At 31.1% G+C, this 22,636-nt stretch overlaps 2 protein-coding genes, 1 long non-coding RNA gene and 1 pseudogene across 8 annotated transcripts; all 4 read left to right on the plus strand.

The window, feature by feature from the left end:
- The first annotated feature begins 237 nt into the window (after positions 1-237).
- LOC124841218 (fatty acid elongase 3-like pseudogene) lies at positions 238-615 on the plus strand (annotated as a pseudogene).
- A 4,086-nt stretch (positions 616-4,701) lies between these two features.
- LOC148191424 (metal tolerance protein 1-like) lies at positions 4,702-9,206 on the plus strand. Of its 4 annotated transcripts, none has more exons than XM_088102207.1 (3): positions 4,727-4,835; positions 7,607-7,734; positions 7,838-9,206. In XM_088102207.1, exon 3 carries the CDS (start codon positions 7,838-7,840, stop codon positions 9,068-9,070), a length of 1,233 nt encoding a protein of 410 aa, XP_087958333.1. In that variant the 5' UTR covers positions 4,727-4,835; positions 7,607-7,734; the 3' UTR covers positions 9,071-9,206. The 4 variants fall into 4 exon arrangements, with proteins under 4 accessions (XP_087958330.1, XP_087958333.1, XP_087958331.1 ...); XM_088102205.1 differs by lacking the exon at positions 7,607-7,734 and adding an exon at positions 4,943-4,989 and having other exon boundaries at positions 4,734-4,835; XM_088102206.1 differs by lacking the exon at positions 4,727-4,835 and adding an exon at positions 4,888-4,989.
- A 7,316-nt stretch (positions 9,207-16,522) lies between these two features.
- Positions 16,523-17,035, plus strand: LOC148191425 (uncharacterized). The gene is made up of 3 exons (XR_015782944.1): positions 16,523-16,589; positions 16,681-16,776; positions 16,860-17,035. It is a non-coding gene; the product is annotated as an uncharacterized LOC148191425 (long non-coding RNA).
- A 2,095-nt stretch (positions 17,036-19,130) lies between these two features.
- LOC148191426 (transcription factor bHLH67-like) lies at positions 19,131-22,338 on the plus strand. 3 transcript variants are annotated; one of them, XM_088101159.1, is made up of 4 exons: positions 19,131-19,283; positions 20,302-20,910; positions 21,261-21,683; positions 21,987-22,338. In XM_088101159.1, exons 2-4 carry the CDS (start codon positions 20,413-20,415, stop codon positions 22,068-22,070), a joined length of 1,005 nt encoding a protein of 334 aa, XP_087957285.1. In that variant the 5' UTR covers positions 19,131-19,283; positions 20,302-20,412; the 3' UTR covers positions 22,071-22,338. The 3 variants fall into 3 exon arrangements, with proteins under 3 accessions (XP_087957285.1, XP_087957284.1, XP_087957286.1); XM_088101158.1 differs by lacking the exon at positions 19,131-19,283 and adding an exon at positions 19,309-19,833; XM_088101160.1 differs by lacking the exon at positions 19,131-19,283 and adding an exon at positions 19,915-20,185.
- Positions 22,339-22,636: the final 298 nt, after the last annotated feature.

Raw genomic sequence — 22,636 nt, forward strand, 5'->3', positions numbered from 1 at the left:
AGTGTATTCATTATCTGACGTGGCATAGTTTGAGCTTAATACGTGGCATGTTGAGGCCTTCTGTGGTTCATCTTCTTCTCCTTCTCCCCCTCTCTCTGCAACACCCCACTTTCCATCACATTTTAATGTCCACCAAGTCCCTACACTTGAATTGATTTTTCACTCTTCAGTTTTAGAGTTCAGCCTTTTCCAAGTTCCAACCAGACAGAAAGACGAAATGTGAAAGCACTCTTCACGATGCCCAAGGCGCCACCGCCACTAATCTACTATCTCTCGGAGCACCCCTCCATCGTGGGGTTCCGGTGGAGCCATGCCCAATCATGGGGCGCCACGTGGTCCTTCCTCTTCTATTCCATCGCCACCTACCTCATCCTCTCACTCTTGCTCCACCTCTCGCTTGTTCTTTTCCGCCGCCACCGTCCCATCCCCATCGGCCCCCTTGCGGCACTTCACAGCCTCTCCATGTCCCTCACCTCCGTCACCATCTTCGCCGGAATCTTAATATCTACCGCCGCCGAGATCCGTGACACCCGGTGGTTCTGGCAGCGGTCCAAAACCCCACTGGAGTGGCTCCTCTGCTTTCCTCTGGGAACCCGCCCCTCATGGATGTCATGAACTTCAACTCATTTTGTCCTCCAACAGTTTCACTGTAGTTATGGGGTAAAAGAGGATTCCCAGACAACATATCTACATAGGGCCCTGAAGAAAACGCTTGGTTTGAATACATTGTAAAATTTATAACTCAAATTCAAATGTGCCTGTTTCTGGTCTCTTCACAACTGAGTCAGCTACTCATCTCCTTTGAGGTTTAGGTTCAAGAAAGCAGTAGTGATGCCGAGCTGAATATATAATGCTACCTCTGCTACAAGATTGAACCAACGATGATGATGTTGAAAATACAAAAACTCATCACTATACATAACCTAAATTGAATTAAAATAATCCAAAAGGGGAAACAAGTTAATGAGTGAAAAATCGAAACCTTTGAAGCATAATTTAAACTTTTGCACTCAACAGTAGCTTTTGGATAGTAATTTATACTTTTAATGATGAAAAGTGAAAACCCCACCACCCCTTTTGTTAGAAGAAGAGTTTATGGGCAGGAGAAGTAGCATCTAGCATGATGAAGCAGAAACAGTAAAGAGCATGATGATAGTGATCTGAAAACCTGGATCTCGTTTCTTGGTGGGTTAAAAGACAAACCCAAAAATCTTAGTTTGAAAGACAGATGATTAACAAAAAGGGATTCAGAGAAGCGGGGTATTGCAGAGAGAGGGGGAGAAGGAGAAGAAGATGAACCACAGAAGGTCTCAACATGCCACGTCACTCTTGGTTCTGCCACGTATTAAGCTCAAACTATGCCACGTCAGATAATGAATACACTCACCATACCACGTAGGCCAAATTTAAACGGCCGTTTGTTGAATTTGACGGCAGACCCCTAATTGCTGCAATTTTACACAAAAAAGGACCCAATTGAGACGCCGAAAAGAAAAAGGACCTATTTGAGATTCACGCCAAAAATAGGGACCTACCGAGACATTAAACCAAACAAATATCATTTTATATCACCTTAATACCTAGGGTCATTTTGGTAATCTATAATTTCTACCAATTAAACAAATTTTTTAAAACTGGCACATCAATCAAATCCTACACTAATTTTCACAAACTTTACCTCTAAATCTACTCTCAATCACCTCTAAATCCACTCAAATAAACACAAAAAAAATTACCCTCAAATCCCCTCAAATCCATTCAATCACTCTCCCCCAAATCATCTCTCCCAATCAACCCCAAATGAACACACCCTAAAAGTTTAGAATATCTTATACTATTCTATAACATTATTTAAGTAGTTTAACCAAAATGAAGTATCTATCTCTTTTAAAATAAAATTAATATCATCTAGAACTAAATATTTTCAAACTGATCGATATGATTTAAATATGAAAAATATTCTAATATTTTATACTCTATTTGAATAAATAAATGAATAAAAAGTAGAAAATTAACAAAAATGTTACTTATTTTAATTATTAAAAAAATCAATTATTTGCATATCCTTTAAGGTTTTGTAGACACAGTACAATGTTGAATAGGTAAAAAAATGTAAAAGTAGTTATATTTTTCCTTTTTTTAACATCCTAAAAAATATATTATACTAGTCAATAATTAATATACCATTGTTTTAGACAGTAAGAATAATTAATAAAAATTAAATTTTATAAAATTTTACAGTAAATTATGATATTAAATGTAATATAATTTTATTTTATTTAAAAACAAATATATATATATATATATATATATATATATATATATATATATACACATAAATATAATAACTATAATTAATAATTTATTTGATATATATAAAAAAACTAAAAAATAATTAAATGACAAAATAATTTTAACCTATCATTTTTTTAATTATTTATCTTTTATTTTAATGTTACTTAAATTTATAACGTAATTTGTCAGACCTCGTTTAAAACGCACCCAAAAATCCTTTGAACGGATGCTAGATGTCAAGCGAAGAGGATCCGAAAATTAGATAGTGGAAGGCAGGTGTCGGCAGATGAGTGGACACTCGTTTTGACGTGGGAAGCAAAAACTAGATTTTTAGAAATTCACGTCACACTCTCTGCATGCACCCTTCTTCCCAGTTCTGAAAAATCTCAGTTTCTTCTCCTTCTAACTACATCTCCTTCATCTTCTCTCTAAAGAAACACTCATTTTCTCTTCTCCAATCACCACTCAGGCAACGCTGAAGCACTCCCGACGCCAAGGACTTTCGTTTAAACCGATTGGTTTATGATTCTGAGCTGGTGAGTCTCTTTTTTCTAGTACGTTCGGTTACGTCTTGCATGCAACTCTTTGGTTCTGGTCGTCTGAGTGGGTGGTAGTAGTCTGAGTGTTTCTGGTTTTTTCTATAGTTCAGTATACTTAACAACATGATCGTTGAACGTTAGCTCTGTGGTAGAGAGAAATTCTATTCTGATTCGTTTGAGCGTTCGTCTACGTATCGAGATAAGAGAAGCTTATCTAATTTAATTTGTATGTTGTTGTGCTGCATGAACGTTCGTTGATTTGATGATTGGAAATGAAATATGGTTGTGCTATATGTCCTCATGTATGAAATTTATATGATATAAATGTATGAATTTATGTAGATAAATGTTGAAAAATTGAATTGAGATAAATGATTTCTAAGTATAAAATTCTCACATGAAAGTGTTTTCTAGTGCGTGAGAATTGATTGCTCGAATGTCTGAAAACATTGACTAGACTATTATATAGTACCATAGGTAATGATTAATGAAAGATATTGAAAAAAAATTCAATAAATATTAAATTAAAACTCTAGAGTTTGAATAGATTAAGAGTAGGAAATAAACTGTAAGTTAAAGTATAAAACAAGAGTGTAAAGCATTTTAATTGGATGATAGTCATGCTAAATACGTAATTAGTCTAGAAAAAAAAATCTACACGACCTTATCTTGAGAATTAGTTTTGAACTGAACTAATTGTTTTTAAAAATATTTTATAATAAAAAATCAAAACAAATATACCTATGTAAGTATAGAAATAATTGTACAGAACTCACCTTTATTATAATAAAGTGTCATACTAACTAGTGTTTTAGATAGTAAGAATAATTTAATAATCATTAAATTGTATAAAATTTTATAGTTTATTATGATATTAAATGCAATATAATTTTATTTTATTTTAAAACAAAAAAATATATAAATGTAATAGTTATAATTGATAATTTATTTGACATACATAAAAAAACTAAAAAATATTTAAATAACAAAATAATTTTAACCTATCGATCATTTATCTTTTATTTTAATGTTACTAAAATTTATAACGTAATTAAATATAAAAAAGCTTAAATTAAGAGGAAACACAATAATGAAAAATAAAAAAATGTAAATAATTCAATATATCAATTATAAGTAACCACGTATTAAACATTTAAAAAAAAGCAATTAAAATATAGATTTGAGTCTTCATTGATTTTTTTTTCTTTGATTTTTAAAAAATCTTTTACAACATTTCTATTAATTTAACAAAATTTCCTTTATTTAAAAATAAATAATATTATAAATAAATAATATTATAATATCTAAAACAATTATAAAGATATTAAATTATAATAAGTGTGGAAGTTACCGAGAAGGAAGTTAGAGTGTAACTAAGAATGAGAAAATACAAATGATGACTCAAGAGAAGTTTGTTAATACAAAATTGATATTTTCCGTATTCAATGTCTGACGTATTATGTATAATGCAATTTCTTTTAGAAAATATATTTTTTTAAAAATATTTCTCAATTCTAATAAAGCTGTTTTAACAAAAAGTAGTGTAATAAATAATTTAATTTAATTATTCATAAATGTGCATAAGCATTTTAAAAATATCAATGACCGGATTAAATACATTTTGCTTATATTTTATGATGAAAATTCTGGGAATGTATAATTATAAGAATAATGATTTTTATTTTGAAAACATTAATATCATACGTTAAAATTTTTAATTTACCAAATATATCCATTAAATTGGAGAAATAAATGTATGTATAAAAAATTATGTAATTATTTATTTATAAATTATAAATAATATATTATAAATTCATTGATATTTAGAATAATTATATTAAAAATATATTTGTTATGGTTCTCTCTCTGAAAAATATGACCACTGATATTTTTGAACAAAGTATACTAAAAGAGTGCTGCACATGAAAGAAGGATTCAGAATCAGAATCAGGAAGGAAAGAGGGGGAGAGATCCAGAAAGGTTGTGCCCATTTTAGTTAAGGTGGGTCCATGCTTTTCTTTTTATTCTAATCTTTTTCTCTCCAACCTTTTGCATCTCTTTTTCTCTTATGGCCTTTTCCATTATTCATTTTTTCTAAATTTCCGTAGAATCGCGTTTCCATTTGCACGACTCAGAACCCTAAACCCAAAGCCTAGTGAGTCTTCACTTTTTTCTTAGCTAGATAATGAATACCTGTTTCTTGCTTTCTCTATTTTTTTTTTCTAATTTTATTTTGTGGTTTTGGTTTTGTTTCAATGCCTGTGATTTGAAGCTGTGTTGCATGGGTCTGTGGTAATTACTAATTGGGTTGTTTTGGTGGCTCTCAGTGTGGATTATTTTGGAATTCAATTTTAATGTGGTTTAGGTGAACCCTCGTTGTTGTTTTGCTGCTGCAAATTTCTTTTGTCGGGTTCTTGAAGGTTCTATTCTGTCTCAGAACTTGATGCGAGTACAGTTGTACATGAAATTCAGTCACCAAATCAATCAAATGTTTTTTGTTTTCTTGCATCGTTTATCTATCTATGTTTACATGAGAGTCTGAGTACTTCCATGCAGATGTAGTTATACTCAGTTCTTGGCTGCGGAGTTAACTGTTATTGTGTTGACTTATGAAACCCACCATTTAATAGTCTTGCTCTTTGCTGACTTGATTATTTTGCAAAAAAATTGTGCTTCAAGAATTGTAAGGCTGTCTGGGTTTTCCTCCCCTCTTCTGTATTGATATTCTTTGTATTGTGCAATGAGGTCTTGGTCTTCTGCTGGTTACCCTGCTGTGCTTGGTGTAGATTTATGTTTCTTGTTAATTTGAATTTTTGGAGTATGTTTGTGATTCATTGACTTTGTTGCCTAGTTAACGAGTGCGCTGCATATTTTTGTGAATAATGATTTGAAATGGAATTGATGTTTATGGTTGATGCGTATGCGTTTTCCTGCACTTGTGAAACTATTTGATCAGTCCCTACTCGGAGTGTGAATGTAAAACCTTTTGGGGCTTGTCATTTAATGAAACATCACCGAAACGTCTGCCTGACTTACAGCTTCTCTAGCTTGAAGTTTTCATTCTTTCTGAGTTTGTTCATTTTGGCAATCAATGGGAAAATGTTGCTATTGTAAGTTAAAAGTTGCTTGCATTTAATTATTTGTTTTCTAGTGAAATTCTTTAGTCCTGGGTTTTAAATCTCTTTCTGCTATGCTAGTTCATTTAAATTGTCAGTCGTAGTAAGATTGTCATGTTTCAATCACGGAATTGCAAAAATTCTGTATATAAAATATATTTAGCTAAATTTATTAGTCAATCGTATCACCCTAATTATTACCATGCATCAATGCCCTTATATTTGTAATCATGGATTGTTACATCATAAAGCTGTTAATTTTATAAGTATTTGAGCAGGGATTGCAATTGTAATAAGGCTTTCTGATTTTACGGATTCTTAGTCGCAGTATGTTCTGACCTATTCCTAATGTATCTTTCTCTAGTAGGAGTTTCATTTTGCGCCTTACAGTTTCACAGTCGAACTCATTTGCTCACCTCAAGTTAAAAAGGTTTTAGTCAGATTGAGAATCTGACTGTTACAGAATGCACACAGCAACCTAAGCGCACTTCCTATGTTCCACAATGATTCCATGCTATGTAAAAAAATTCCAAATTGACTCTCTTTTGTTCTTACATTTCAATGAAGTATTGATCTCTTCCATAGTTCTTCTTCTTCTTAATCTGTGTTAAAAAACTTTAACCAACAATCAATGTGAAACGAAGGGAGTATTCATGGTGAACTTCCTCTGTCTTCTTGACCTGTAGCATGTAGGCATCCCTCTCTTCTGTGCCTCCAGTCTCCATTTCCCTGACATCTTCTCCAGAGCTTCCAGATTCTTGTGTTCACCATCCAAAGCCCCCATTTGAAGAGGGGGATTTTATTGTAGGGTTTATAAACTCTTGATTATCTCTCAAACAACCCCTAACTTTTGATACTTTTCTTAAGGTTCTTATCAGTTTACATTGACCTGGGGTTTGATGTTTAGCTTCTATTGCCTATAATTGAACATAGAGACGCAGGTATCTTTTCAATGCAAAAGAAATATACATTTTTTTTTCTATTCACAGTCCAAAGGGGACCTATTCATACTGTATGCGTCAAATTTATCCTTCAGTTTCTTATTGTTGCTTTTTTCTACTTTTCAATAATGTTTTCCCTGCCGCATAGTGATTTGAAATATGTATTGTTTTGAAACTTTCTACATCCTTGGTCGTATTCTTCCAAATAATTCTTCTAATTTAAGAAGATATTAAAAGTTTGTTTCCAAAATATTGAATATTTTTGTTTTCATTTAGTATTTTATCTATAAAATATTAGGAGGGTTTGTATAAAAAGGATGTGTTATGAGGATATAAGCACTACTCAATTCTTTAAGCACCGTTGGTTGAGGTATACTTATTTTAGTATTTTTTTTCTATTAGCGTCTATGTTGGTATAGTTGTTCCACAATTTTACTCAGTTGGCTCTGCCCATAGGAGAATTGTGCCACAATTTTACTCAATTGACTCTACCCATATGGGATTGTATCTAACTGTTTTACTGAAAATAATTACATTTCATTCTCTCAAAATAGTCTTATTTGACTTTGATTTTCTACTCAGACTACTAAATTTTTGCATATGTATTAAAAACTAAGCATAGACAGAGAAACATAGATCATGTGGGCTACTGAAAAAATTAAAGAATGTCATTGGGAGCTCTAATTGATTTATAACTCCATTGCAACTAATATAGGTCATAGATGTGCAATTGGATAATGGATGATGCAGCTGCTCAGTGTGGTATCAATAAACCTTACTGTTTAGATACTTATTCTACTGCTGGAGTAGTGTCCCGTGGAATCAAATTGTCCCAGATGAACTGTAAAAATTTATTGATATTTGATATGTTTACTTGTTTGTGTTTAATGCTTGGAAGAGTTATGTTTTTTCTCCAACTCAAGAAATGTTATCTTTTGTATTGTAGATGGAAGCACAAAGCTCTCAGCAAACACAAGTTATTGAGATCAGTGGAGATTTTCCTGATGGCGGAAGAAAGATTTGTGGGGAAGCACCATGTGGGTTTGCAGATGCCGGATCCATCTCCAAGGATTCTGAAGAAAGATCAACTTCTATGCGAAAGCTCCTTATAGCAGTGATCCTTTGTGTTATTTTTATGACTGTTGAAGTGGTTGGTGGCATCAAAGCTAACAGTCTTGCTATACTGACTGATGCAGCACATTTGCTTTCTGATGTTGCAGCCTTTGCCATCTCCTTATTTTCTTTGTGGGCTGCTGGATGGGAAGCTACACCTCGCCAGTCATATGGATTTTTCCGAATAGAAATTCTTGGTGCCTTGGTTTCTATCCAATTAATATGGTTGCTTGCTGGTATTCTGGTATATGAAGCCATTGATAGAATCATTGCTGGTCCTAAAAGTGTGGATGGTTTCTTAATGTTTTTAGTTTCCGCATTTGGTCTTGTGGTTAATATCATCATGGCTTTGTTATTGGGTCATGATCATGGTCATCATGGTCATGGTCATGGTCATGGACACGGACATGATGGTCACAGACATGGACATGGACATGGACATGGACATGGACACAGTCATGGATTTACAGTTTCTACCCATCATGATGCAAGACATGCAAAAGATGAGCACCATCACACACATGATCACACAGACCATCACGATGATCATCATTCAAAAGATGAGCACCATCATGATCACCAAGAGCTTACTCAATCTCTTCTTGATGAATCAAAAACTAAGAAGAAGCAAAGGAACATAAATGTACAGGGAGCTTATCTCCATGTCCTTGGAGACTCTATCCAGAGTATTGGAGTAATGATTGGGGGAGCGGTAATATGGTATAAACCTGAGTGGCAAATAGTTGATTTAATTTGCACTCTGATATTTTCAGTAATAGTTTTGGTGACAACTATCAATATGCTGCGAAATATTTTGGAAGTTCTGATGGAGAGCACGCCTCGTGAGATAGATGCTACTAAGCTAGAAAGGGGGCTGTTGGATATGGAAGACGTGGTGGCTGTTCATGAACTGCACATATGGGCCATTACAGTAGGAAAGGTTTTACTGGCTTGTCATGTTAAAATCAGACGTGAAGCAGATGCAGACGTGGTGCTGGACAAGGTTATAGATTATATCAAACGGGTCTATAACATCAGTCATGTAACCATACAGATAGAGCGTTAGATTTCATCTTCTATTGAATATTTTGTGATAGCGAAAGATTAGAGGGGAAGGATTTAGTACTTGGACTTGTGGAATTATGCTTATGAAACTCAAATTTCTCTATGGGAATAATACTTTCTTTTATTCTTCTTTCTAATTCTTCTATGAGGGAAGATACGAGTGTTACATATTTTCATGTCAATTATTTATATCTTTGTGATATTATTGCCAAATGCTTTATCGTTTTTTTCCCTACATAAATCATGTGAAATTTGTGAAGTAGTTTGAAACTTTATTTGCTAGTATATAGTCCCGTGCCAAACAGATGAGCCACTATTATTGTGTTTTGGAGTGTATTACCGACAATTGTTGTGCTTCACAGACATGAGACTGTAAAACTTCTCAGCTGTCTGTTTTACTGCTACAGTATCATTTAGTTTTGTTGGTTGGTACTAAATTTATTGCCGAGCGAAACTCTTTCAACACACGACTTTGCTTTGCTACTATCCGATTGTACACGTAACCAAACACAAAATGCAGAAAAAGCATGTGTGTGGAATCATAGGTTCTATTCCCTCAAAACACGCACACAGTATTTTGATGAATCACCCAGTTTTAGGTTTTAGGGTGTCCTTGGTGAACGACGACAAAACTCTGTAGTCAACGTCTGACTGAATAAGAGTTAAAATTAATGAAATGTTGCAAATGCTTGTGCCTTGGTTTTGCACGTATGATTGATTGTTGTCGAAAGGGTCTAAAATTACTATAGAAGATATGGCACGAGTAAGAAAACTACAAATTGAAGTGATTTTTAGTTTGGCAGAAGTACGATTTATTGGAAGAGTAGTCACATGTGCTGAATCTTGAGAGCTTAGCTAGCAGTACAGACAAGGGAAAACATCCCAAACTGTTCCCGCCCTCAGAGCCAAGGCATCTATAATCATTTTCTCTGTATTTCTAAAATTAATTTTATAATACTTTTCTTTTAAAACCAAGTTGTTAGTACAACTCAAAAAAAAGAAATCTACGATTTTAATCTTTCTATTTTTTTCTTCTAAAGTTTTAGTCTTTAAATATTTTAGAAAGTTCACAATTTTTTATGTAATTCTCAACTTTTTTGCATTATAATTGATTAAATTATTCTTAATGGTATTTAAATCAGTATATCATAAATTTGAATTCTTACAATCTAATTATATTTTTTTTTCATGTAAGATTGGCATCATTGTTATCTATAATTTATAATTTATTCGTATTATCTTCAATCATCGAATCTACTTATTCTTTTATATTATAAATAAAAATATATAATTTTGAGAATGAAACTTTGCCTTTTTTAATATTTTATTTCTTCTCTTCTTTGAAGGTGTATTTTTTATGATACTCTCACAACCAACCAAAAAACCTCTCTATCAATTATTTCAAAGCACTGTCATTTGTGTTTATCTATATCTTTTAATTTTCTTTGCAATCCACCTCTTTCAATCATTCATATTTTATCTTTACTTTTAATAATTTTTTAAAGAAGTTGTTAACTATTAAAAATAAATTTATTCATAATTCATACTTTATAATTATCTATTGTAAATCGAAAATGCAATGCATAAATTTCAATAATAACATTCGTTTGAAAATTTCAATAATAAATTTCCTTTTCTATTAAGTTTTAAGTTCTTAAATCTCAATTTGTATTACTTTTTTTATTTTTAAATTTATTTATGTAAAACTTAATTACATTTTATAGTAGGATTTTGGTAAAACCAATAAATTAATTATTGAGTCATTTAACTATTTTTTAAATTAATTTTATCAACACAAAGAGTGTTTGCCAAAATACATTAAAATAGTTTATTTAATTTTCTTTCATAATTATTTTTTAATTTTATTTATATTCTTTTCACATGATATTTATCATCTAAATTTTACAGATATAATAAACTATTACACTATTTTTAATGTTTATTACATTCCTTTTTATTTTTTTAAGTACTTCAAGTTAAAAAATATTAACATTTCGAAACTAAAATAACTAATATCATTGTAGGATGATATTTTCAAATTACACATAATAAATTTTGTAAAAAACAATTCAACAGTAGTTTAAATAAAAAATAAAAACACTAAATTTTTAAAATAAATAAAAATTAAATTTGATTAATATTCATTACATCATCTTGTCAAAATAAAGTATCTTGTTTATATATATATATATATATATATATATATATATATATATATATATATATATATATATATATATATAAACTTATACCACTTTTAAAAAGCAAATAGAATAGAGTTATTTTAAAAAATATAAAGTTATAATTACATTATAATATATTTTTGTTAGAAATTTTGAATTTAAATTCTCTAGTAATTTTTTTATGTTATACCTCTGTTGTATCTTTAAATTATATTAATATACACCTATATAAATATTTACGAGTCAATTAATTAGCATATCAACTTAATATTAAAATAGAACTTAAACAATATCTTAATCTTATAAAACCATTCATAACTAAAGTCGTAATAAAGAATGGTGATTTCAGTATTAACTCCAAAATCACCATAGAAGATGAAGATTTCAGTGTGATTAAGTATAATCAGTGTTAATTAAATTAGGTGAGATTTGACCTTACCCAAAAGCCACAATGTAGTGTGATTAGTGTTAATTAATTAGGTGAGATTTAACCTTACACAAAAGTAATGATGTGTTTTTACGACTTTACTTTGATAATAAAAAATTGTCTATAGACATGATAACCTTCTTCACAACAGAATTGTATTGTATAAGTATAACATTTTACATTAGTTTTGTACCGTCTAGTCAAGAAGAGGTATAAGATAAATTCAATTTTCACATGTAAAAAGCTTTACACACATAATTATTCTCAATATAATTTTTATCAAAATTATATATATATATATATATATATATATATATATATATATATATATATATATTAATGCAATTTTAAATGAGTTGTTCATTATATCTCGGTCTAATTTTCTACATTTATTACACCTTTTGTTTTCTTATTATAAACTTTTTTCATATTAATTAAACTAAGAGTCTAGTTGAAGAAAAGTAATTTATTTTAAAATTTTAAAAATATAGGTAAAAGAAGAAAATTATATTTGATATAGTCATGAAGGTGAGTCTTTGTTATTCTTATCAGGACATTTTTTATTCTTAATACTTTCAGTTAGTTACACAAACTCTACAATCTAAATGTGATAAGGCACGACAAATCTACAACTCTTTGATCATCCTAGGAACCAACTACTTTGATACCATTAGTGTAACGTCTCAATTTTAGAAGCTTACAACTGATAAAATAAAACGTTAGAAAATTGATAAAACACAAGAGATTTGTCTCAAACATAGATATAGTATTAATATAGTTATGTAAAAGAAAATAACCACAATATTAAATATATCTAAAACAGCTAAACATAACCACTAGATAACAAAGAAGAAACTCCCCAACATCACCTTCCTCCACGAGAGATGCTTCAACACCTATCTCTCATCTACTCACACGATAAGGTGATCATTTTGTAAAAGAAACAAACAACACAAACAAGACAACAAAGAGACAATAAGATAAGTTAGAGTTAAAAAGAAAACATCATCATAGTATTTCATCATATAAAATACTAGATCACCATTTATAAAGTACTAAAATTGTAGAAAAAATATGAAATTAGGTAAATGATATTTAAGAATATAAATTTATTTTAAAAGAAGTCGTACACAAATATAATTTTAACTTTTTCATTTTTTTACTTTATAAAAATCACATTTAACATACATGATTTTATTTTATATAATTTTTTTTCTGAAATTGTGTTTGATAAGTACATTTTATATTTTCTTACCGTCAAATATGATTTTTACGTTTTTGTTTACAGTGAAGTCTAGTTTAATTTGATACAAGTTTTTTTTTTTAATTTTAATTTATAAGTCTTACTTTTATTCAATAAGCAAAATCCCATAAATTTATATTTTAAATAAATTTTAACCAATAATTAAAAACATGTCACAAAGAATTTATTTTAAATATGCTATGATCAAATCCAAAACGTCAAATATATTATCACTTCTCCGTTAGTATGTACAAGTGTAGAAGCTGTTACCAGTAGAGAAGGAAATGCAGAAAAATTTGAAAATCGCCTTATACGACATACACAATAAATCATTGTAGAAGAGTGTCCGCATGAATGGCTAAGAACCATGCATCTATGACGGACATTGGATTTGCATGCACATGCTTTGTCTTTATTTGAGATTTTTTTTTCAAATTGAAACTCTATATAACTGAGTTGGAGATTTTCTGCAAGATCTTCATATATCCTTAACACTCACAACACCAGATAACGTATGTAGAATTTGAGGCCAACTATTGTTGTCCCATTTTCCACAATTCCTACATTCATTCGTACGTGGTTAATAACATGTTATCCAATTCTACCATATGCTTGCTAAATCAACTGCCCTCCACACTTTTTCTATCTTATCTTTCAACTTTCATCTTCCACTTCTACAAACTTAATTAATAAATAAACTTAATTATTAAATGAGATTTCATAAAAATAAGATAAATTTATAATATATAAATAATCTTATCTTAAACTTCATTAAGTTGATTTTGTAAAATTAAGTTAAATTTAAAATTTAGTATTGTGATTATTTAAAAAGTTTATCTTACTTCAATTTATTGTTTTTTAAACATACTAAATTATATGAAATCAAATTATCTATAAATATTTAATTTTAAAGTTAACGTGTATATTGAAACATAAAAAAATATATTGGAAATCTTATATCAATTAAAAATAAAATAAATTTATAATATAATAAATAAATATAAATTTTATCTTCTATATCAATCTAAAAGTAAGTTAAGTTTCTTTTTTTAAAATCATATTCTTGATTATAGCTTCAAGATGTGCATCATCATATATAAATGATAAGGTAGTCCTACATGTCTCCCTATACCAATTATTATTCACTATTTGGTTTCTTTACACAACAAAATCAAGCATTATTCTATTTTGTTCCATTAATTTGATTGTTTTAAGTATCATATTTCATGTTCATACATTATATATCGTGACTCATTTGTTAAAATCTTAAAATTAAGTATTTTCTTGACACATACACCGATCCACAACCATTAGGTCCACCTTATCAAGTTTGCTATGAAATGTTATTTTTGTATTATTGATTAACTAACTATAGCCAAAACAACTTTCAATTGTGAATATATATCAGATAAAAGCAGAATAGTTAAAAGTTTAAACTGTAAACTATTGGTAAATATTCATTTGTTGAGATATAAATAAGTTGTGTTTTTTATATTTTTTATGCTTGAAATCTTATGATTACGAAAAAATAAAAACACATTCTTGGAAAAATGATCCTATCAAAAAACAAAACCATGTTCAGACATAATGAATGCTATATCTAAAAGCTGGTTGCTGCTTGGACCCAGTCCAAAATTTATTTGGACCAAAATACACAGATGTGGGCCCTTACATGAGTCAACTTCTACAGGATTTTTTGGATTAATGATAATAAATTAGATATCTTTTTAAACCAGACGATTTCCTCAAATATAAAATTTTAATTTCTCTTTGTTGGCTTGACAGAAACATTTTAAAATTAATCTATTTTTTTTTTTGAAAAAAATAATATTATATGATTACTTTGTTGTTTCTTCTGTCATGAGGTGAATGAATATTATTTAAAATATTTAAAAAAATTACTTAGTCTTTTAGCTAATTATGAGCACTAGCATAGTTTTAATATAAGCAGAAGGTTAGTATGAATCTGGTTGGATTATTGTAATATAATGTGCAGGAAGAATGGATATAGAATATAGATACAGTGTTACATAGAAAAGCATGAACAAGAACGATAATTTACCTTGTACTTGCTCCCTTTGCTATCCATGAGTACGATAAATTGATTTCAACAACTCAGCTCAACCATGTCTTTTGGTCTCAAAATCAATAGTTCATTTAGAAATTTAAAAGTGAGATAGTAAAAAAGAAAAAACAAATAAAGAAAGAAAAACAAAATGAGAAATAAAATTATTTAGATTAAATAAAGAAGAATGAAAAGTAAAAATGGAAAAAAAAAGTTATGAACGATAAAATAAAATAAAAATATGTATTAATTGTAAGATTTATAAAGTAATGAAAGGGTACTTATATTGAAAATCATATTTTGTTAAATATAAAGAAATGTTTAAAAACTTGTAACTTGTTTTGACTAAAAAAATTTGTTCTAGTTTTTTAATAGGATAATAGTTTATTATTTCATATTTGTGAGTATTTTTATTTGTAAAATAGTATCATGTAAAAAAATTTAAAATATCACTTTAAGTTGAAATAATTTTTAAATTAAAATAGAAAAAAATTCTAATAAAATTGAGTACAAGTAAAATTAATATTTTGGAAGAACAAATTAAATAAACGTGTTACTCAAGTATAGAAATTTAAATTATTTAATTTTATGTTGGATACATTGATATAATTATACTACTTTAAATAATTAACTTAAAGTCATGTAATACTAGATACTAGCAGCATAAAAGTAATTTTTCATACATAGAAAATAATTGATGTAAATTATAAATTAAATAAATTTAGTAAGAATTTTATACAAAAAAGAGAAGTACACTACAATTATCCAAGAAAAAAAGAATGAAAATAATATATAAAAATAAATTAAATCATAAAAATTCAAATTAAAACAAACAATTGAAAAAAACAGAGAGTCATATTTATGTTTATTTTAAAATGTTTTGAAATTTATCAAATTACTATTCAATTTAATAAACTATTTGATGAATTTTATTAATTTTTTAGCGAATATTCAAATTTAAAGTATTTAAACTTTATCCTACTCCTTGAATATCATGACAATTTTATTTTATGCAACATTAAAGTTGACCTTATAGTTTCCTAGTCCCACTAGTAAAAAATCGGGTTTTTACAGCGCACATTATGCCACGGTTCAACGAAAACCGCAGCATAATGGTGCGCGGTGGCAGTTTTGTAAATAAAACGAACATATATGCCGCGGTTCCCAGTAGAACCGCGGCATATACCCCAGTCAAACTTTGCCTTTGACGCCACGTATGAATAAAAAATTAAATAACAGAGTATATGCCGCGGTTCTCTGCACAACCGCGGCATATACCCTGCCAATTTATTGCAGGTGCTGACTGGGTCAGTGAATTTGAAAAGTTACAGGGGGTATATGCCGCGGTTCCCTGGGGTATTTGCAACTTCTTGTTATGTCTGTGCAAGACAACTATGCTTTGTGGTTCTGCTCATTGCACAGGCCTCCTCCCACACAACTCAGACAAGCAATTGATTGGTAAGAACCTCAATGTTTGGACTTTCTTTGTTATATAACTGAATGCTAAAACATTTTTTTATATACAGTTCTATTCCAGCAAGTATGATGATGGACGGGAGATCAATTGCTAAGAGTAGAAAGATTGCTTGGATTTCTCTCAAGGTTTGACATATGCTAAAGTCATACTTTGTTATAATTGTTTTATAACAAATGTTATTCACTAACTATTATCAACTGTGATGATATATTGTAGTGTAACAGACAAAATGGGTCATATGAGTGTGGATACTATGTAATGTATTGGATGACCCATATTGTTCGTTCTCACATCACAAGAAGCTGGGAAACGGTAATATTTAACTTTAACAAATTTTGATTTTTTAACAAATGTTGAATTCATATACACTAATTAAAATGAATTGTCTTTTGCAGAGATTCAAGACTACTACACCAGTTCCTGAGAAGTCCCTACTATTCATTAGGAACGCTGCTGCGAAGTATATAGTTAGATTATACAATAGCTCTTAGATTTAGATTTAAACAATGCATTTGATTAGCTTTTGATTTCTTAGACTCTCTACTTTATTTGATGTTGAAATACATTTGAACATGTGTTTGTTATGTTGAAATTGCATTTCTGTAAATGTTTTTATATGCAGGTCTGTTTTTGTGGTAGTGGATATCACAAAAACAGACCTGCAATTTTAAAAAACTGCAGGGGAATATGTCGCGGTTCTAACCACAACCGCGGCATATAGTGCTTCGTTTTTTTTTTAAAAACGAGACGTATGGCCGCGGTTTTGACACTAACCGCGGCATATTTGTCGGCCTATATGCCGCGGTTCAACCGCGAACCGCGGCATATAGTGCATTTTTTAATTATTTTTTTTGAATTTTTTTTTAAAAAAAATGAATTTAGGCAGCGGTTCCCTAGACAACCGCGGCATATTGCGCAGACTATATACCGCGGTTATGACCGCGGCATAAAGTGTCTGACTTACTACCGCGGCTGAATATGCCGCGGTTCAAGAACCGCGACGTATAGTGAAAATCAACCGCGGTAAAAGCCCCTCGCTGCACTAGTGTCCCAACACCCTCATCACTATTTATAGGGCTTTCATCCTTAGGATATTGTTGATGATTTTGGTTAACTTTATCATTGTTAAACACCATTAACATTAATGATATTTATATTTTTCAATGATACTTCATTAAACTAGTTTGACAACCTTAAAGTGGTTAGATAATCAAATTCAGTGAGAATTCCATTTGAATAAAACATTCAATGACATTCTTATTAAATAATCATAAACATAGAGAAAGATAAACAAATGAATCCCATTAATAATATTACTCTATGCAAATCCACTAATATCAGAAAACAAAATATATATATATAACTTATTGTATCTCATTTATTCTTCCTATTCCTTTACTTATTCATTACATTATTTTTTTATCATGTCTATCAAACTATACTATCTAAAGGTTCAACAATATTTATGTAATTACGTTTATCAAATAAGCTATTCATGTTGTTTCATCAACCAAACATAACTTTATGAACTAGTGTTCAGTAAGACATGGTATATAACAATAATTAATATAATAAATGTAATAAAAGTTATACAACATAATATAACATGAGAAAATAGGAAACTAAACACAGCATAAAAAAATAAAAATTTTAACAATACAAATAAAATATTTAAAAAAATGTTTTCAATTACAATAGAAATTTGCAACCAATAGCATAATTAATAAAAAAAGTTATAAATTACAAAAGTCGAATATGGCAGTTTTTATCACCAGCTCAAGTAGTATAGTGGAGCTTCGATATATAACCTTCAACTAAAGCTACATCACACTAGAAACAAGAGGAAGTAAGGTTCAACACCGAAGCTTCACTGTCATAGACACAAAGAATGTTATTGATGTTCGTATGGGTTCAAACTTGTGCAACAACTCTTTGGTCAAGCCTTGACATTATTAAAGCAAAAGAATATAATGCTTTGCAGATATTAACTTTAGAAAAATTTTGTGCAATTTATGAAAGTATTTTCACATGAATGAGTTCAATCAAAGCAAAACAATCAATTGTCCAATACTAGAATGTCTTTCGTGACATATCATATAAGTTTGACTTGAATGAGAAATGGTAATAGATATAATAATTTTTTTTCCTTTACTTTCTCTACAAATAAGTAGAAGTCAAACACTGATGATCATTCCAAATTTTTAGATATAATGTATAAATTTTAGTGATAGAAACAAAGTAAAAAGTAATGTCATATTGATAATTAATATATTTGGTATGCTTGTTTTATATTCTTTCTGAAAACCCTTAAAATCCTTTTCTGTAAACCACACTATTTGAAAAGATTTCAGGCTATACCTTGAAACTAAACGAGTTACAACATATTACGAGTGTCATACTCTATAATATTGGAATGTGACCATCACTTTTTTAGCTATTAGGAGTATGTTTGAATTGTGAAATACACATTGAAAATGGCGTGATTGAGAAAATAATAAAAATATGATGTATGCTATGTGATTTTGTTCTTATGTGTAACTAATATTAGCCTGAATAGGAAATTGGACATGATCCATCATCATCATCATGCAGACCACACAATCCATAGAAGGCCTTTCCAGAGCTGCTTCTTTTTCTATTTTCTAAATTATTAAAATCCTCCCTGGCTTTGCCGTACTTTCTCTCTCTCATATGTCATGAGGGAGAAAGAGAGAGAAGAAAGACATAGAAAGGTGGGAGAGAGTCCCACAACTGCCTGTCCCCGCTGCTGGACAAAACTGCCACCGCCAATAATGCTTGGGACCTTGTAAACCAGACAAGTAACTCCTTCCCTCATACACACTCTCTCTCACACACACTCACTTACCAACTTCTCACAACACTGTTTCAAATGAATGCATCATCTCATTGCAAAGCATATCTCTTGTAACCCCAGTTGAGAAGTTTCCACCTTTCATTTCTTACCACATCCCTCTCTAACTCTCTTCCCATATCATCCCCTACTTTCTACTTCTGCTTCTGTTGTGTGACCTCAAACTTCTTCAAAGCACATTATTTATTGTTTCTATTATTATTAAATTATTATTACTATTCTCTCTCTCTCTCTATCTATATATATATATATATGTATATATATAAGCTATAGCAAAGCCATCAGAATATATTGCGGGGGTGTTAGTTACTCATATGGGGTCTCGCTCTGCTTCTCCTTAGGGATTACATTTATTAGCATTCTTTTGTTAGTATCACTACCATACGGAATGTTGGTCACCCTCGTAGAGGCCTAAGGTAGCAGCAGCATTTAAGACCATATACTTTGATCACTGCTCAGCTTTGATGGAGAGGCTCCAAGGACCCCTCAATTCCTGTGTATGTGTTGCTTACTCTACTGCTACTACTACTACTATATTATACTTCTAACTAAAACTACTATTTTCTAATTTCTACTTACTTTCCTTACTCTCCCATCCACACCTTTCCTTTCTTCTTCCTTTTCCTTTTTCTTTTCATCCAACCCCATTTCTGGATACAAGAAAAGTACTGCATTTACTCTTCAAAACGCTTGCATTAAATGCACCATTGTGTTACTATTTTTCTGAAAATACATGTATCTGCTCCCTTCTTTGACATTCCTCTTTAGTTCTTCTTTTATTGCTCACTTTCCTGTATACACTTACTCTCTTCTCCATTCTGACCCAACCCCAACACCATTAATGGAACCGTATATTCCTTCCTTCATTCTTTTTAATTCACTTGGGTGTGAGAGTGAACTAAAACCCATACCTCATTCTCTTGCCATTATTTCTCACTTCGTGTGTTAAATTCTCTCTCTTGCAGTTCATTGGAGACCCCCTGGGAGTGAATTGTTTGGACCAAGTTCTGGTTGACGAAGAGACCCTGAGACTAGAGGAGGAAGAACAGCTTCTGATATCAAGTTTAGAGGACAAGATGCCTTTTCTTCAGATGCTTCAGAGTGTGGAATCCCCACAGTTTTTCCCTTTGAAAGAACCAAACTTTCAAACACTTCTGAGGCTGCAGCACATTACGAAACCATGGGAGGGAATGACCTATGTTCCAAGAATGGAAGCACAAGTTCAAGCAGCATTGGAGCTAGAGAGTTGTGTGACACATGACATGTTGGAGATGCAGTCACCGGTGAAGTCAGAAAGCAATGAGCTCCAACACCCACTTTCATTTTCTTGTGTTGAGAAAGTGAGCTATGAGTGCAACCAGGAACCACACAAAGTATCACAATCATGCCCCAAATCTCAGCCAGCAACCACAAGGGAAAGGCGAAAGAGAAAGAGAACAAGGCCAAGCAAGAACACGGAAGATGTGGAGAACCAACGCATGACCCACATTGCTGTTGAACGCAACCGGCGGCGTCAAATGAATGACCATCTCAGTGTTCTAAGGTCCCTCATGCCTCCTTCCTATATTCAAAGGGTATGCACTGTATGCAATCAACTTTTTGATATGTGGAGTCCAATTGTCAACCCCATTTTCTCTAAGTAATTTTTTGTTTGTTTACTCAGGAGAATGGAGTTTTATTTTGATAATTTAGATAATAAAAATTTATGTTTAAGATTTACAACATAAATCTGAGGTAAAATTTCAATTCAGACTGAAAAACAATATCCATACTGACCAAAGTTTTTTCCCTTTACAAGTCCCTTTTCTTGCTTTATCCGTGCTAAAAATCCAACCTTTTTCAGTGTGGGAAGCTGAAAAATATTGTCTTTGTTTTTTACCCTTTTTATTGATACTGATGTATTGGATCATTATTCATGGGGCAGGGTGACCAAGCCTCAATAATTGGTGGTGCAATAGATTTTGTGAAGGAGTTGGAGCAGTTGCTTCAGTCCCTTGAGGCACAAAAAAGGATGAGAAAGAATGAAGAGGGAGGTGGTTCTTCTTCCTCGGTGTTGTGTAAGCTCCCTCCAACACCGTCATCTTCATCACCACATGGCTATGGAATGAGGTCATCAACTAGTGAGGAAGTGAGCTGTGGAGATGAGATGAAAGCAGAAAACAAGTCAGAGGCAGCAGATATAAAAGTGACTTTGATTCAAACCCATGTGAACTTGAAAATTGAGTGCCAAAGGAAACCAGGGCAATTGATAAAGGTCATTGTTGCTTTAGAGGACCTAAGGCTAACCATTCTGCACCTCAACATCACCTCCTCAGAGACTTCTGTCCTTTACTCCCTCAATCTCAAGGTATTACTATGTCTTTTCACCTCAATTGTTTTATTTTTAAATATGGTCAACTCTACAAAGAGGAATCAAGTCAGTGTACTATTATTTTCTGACTTGCAATCTAAGCAAAACCTGCCTTCCCTATTTCCAACATTGTCTACAATTATAATTATAATTACAGGAAGAATTTATTTTCGGACCTTTAGTAAATCACTATTCATTTAACATTAGTATATTCTTTGACTGTACTACACTCGAATTTTTTCCTTTCTTTAATTTTGAGTGACAAATAATGGATTTTGGCGTGGTGTGGTAATAATGCAGATTGAAGAAGGCTGTAGCCTACTTTCAGCAAGTGACATTGCAGAAGCAGTTCATCATATATTCAACTTCATTAATGGTAGCTAGACACCACTAGCTCTCCAGCCTTAGGGAGTGGTTGCAGAGGAATAAAGGACGAATCATTGCAAGGAAGATGGGGAAACGGGGAACACAGGGCATTCATTTCTTGTCTTCATATCAATATGATGTGTATAATGTTAGGTGGTAGCTGAGAGAGATAATAGATGATGATGGTACTGCAGGGAGGCTAAGGCATGTGATATATATTATTGTTTGCTGCTCAAACGGTTTCTCTTGTGTTGATTTAATTAAAATGTTAGCTTTTGTTGTATAATGTTGTGGTGAATTCTTGTTAACATGTTTTGAGAATTTGGATATGGAATGTGGTGGGGGATAGAGGGTAGGGTCCATGAGAAGAAGGAAGGACCCACTTTGAAAATTTTGGAGTTCTCATCATTACGAATTACTAGGAGGGGAATGATGCTTCTCTTTTTATATTGACTTTGCGTGATAGCCTTATACTATAAAAGATGTTTCATAATATAAATGCTCACTTTCTGATGGCTTCTTTTCGGCCTACTCCAGTTCATGCCAGCATCATCCATTTTGCCATTATCTAACCAAATAAATCA

This window comes from Vigna umbellata, chromosome 11 (assembly GCF_029865625.1).
Source record: "Vigna umbellata cultivar VRB3 chromosome 11, Vumbellata_1.0, whole genome shotgun sequence".
Lineage (NCBI taxonomy): Eukaryota > Viridiplantae > Streptophyta > Magnoliopsida > Fabales > Fabaceae > Vigna > Vigna umbellata.

What these genes read in the sequence shown, in the direction of transcription:
- LOC148191424 (XM_088102204.1), top strand. Translation starts at nt 7,838, where the DNA reads ATGGAAGCACAAAGCTCTCAGCAAACACAAGTTATTGAGATCAGTGGA.
- LOC148191426 (XM_088101158.1), top strand. Translation starts at nt 19,801, where the DNA reads ATGGAGAGGCTCCAAGGACCCCTCAATTCCTGT. An exon ending in AAGGACCCCTCAATTCCTGT is followed by an intron (nt 19,834 to 20,301) that starts GTATGTGTTGCT and finishes TCTCTCTTGCAG; the next exon opens with TTCATTGGAGACCCCCTGGG. An exon ending in CTCCTTCCTATATTCAAAGG is followed by an intron (nt 20,911 to 21,260) that starts GTATGCACTGTA and finishes TTCATGGGGCAG; the next exon opens with GGTGACCAAGCCTCAATAAT.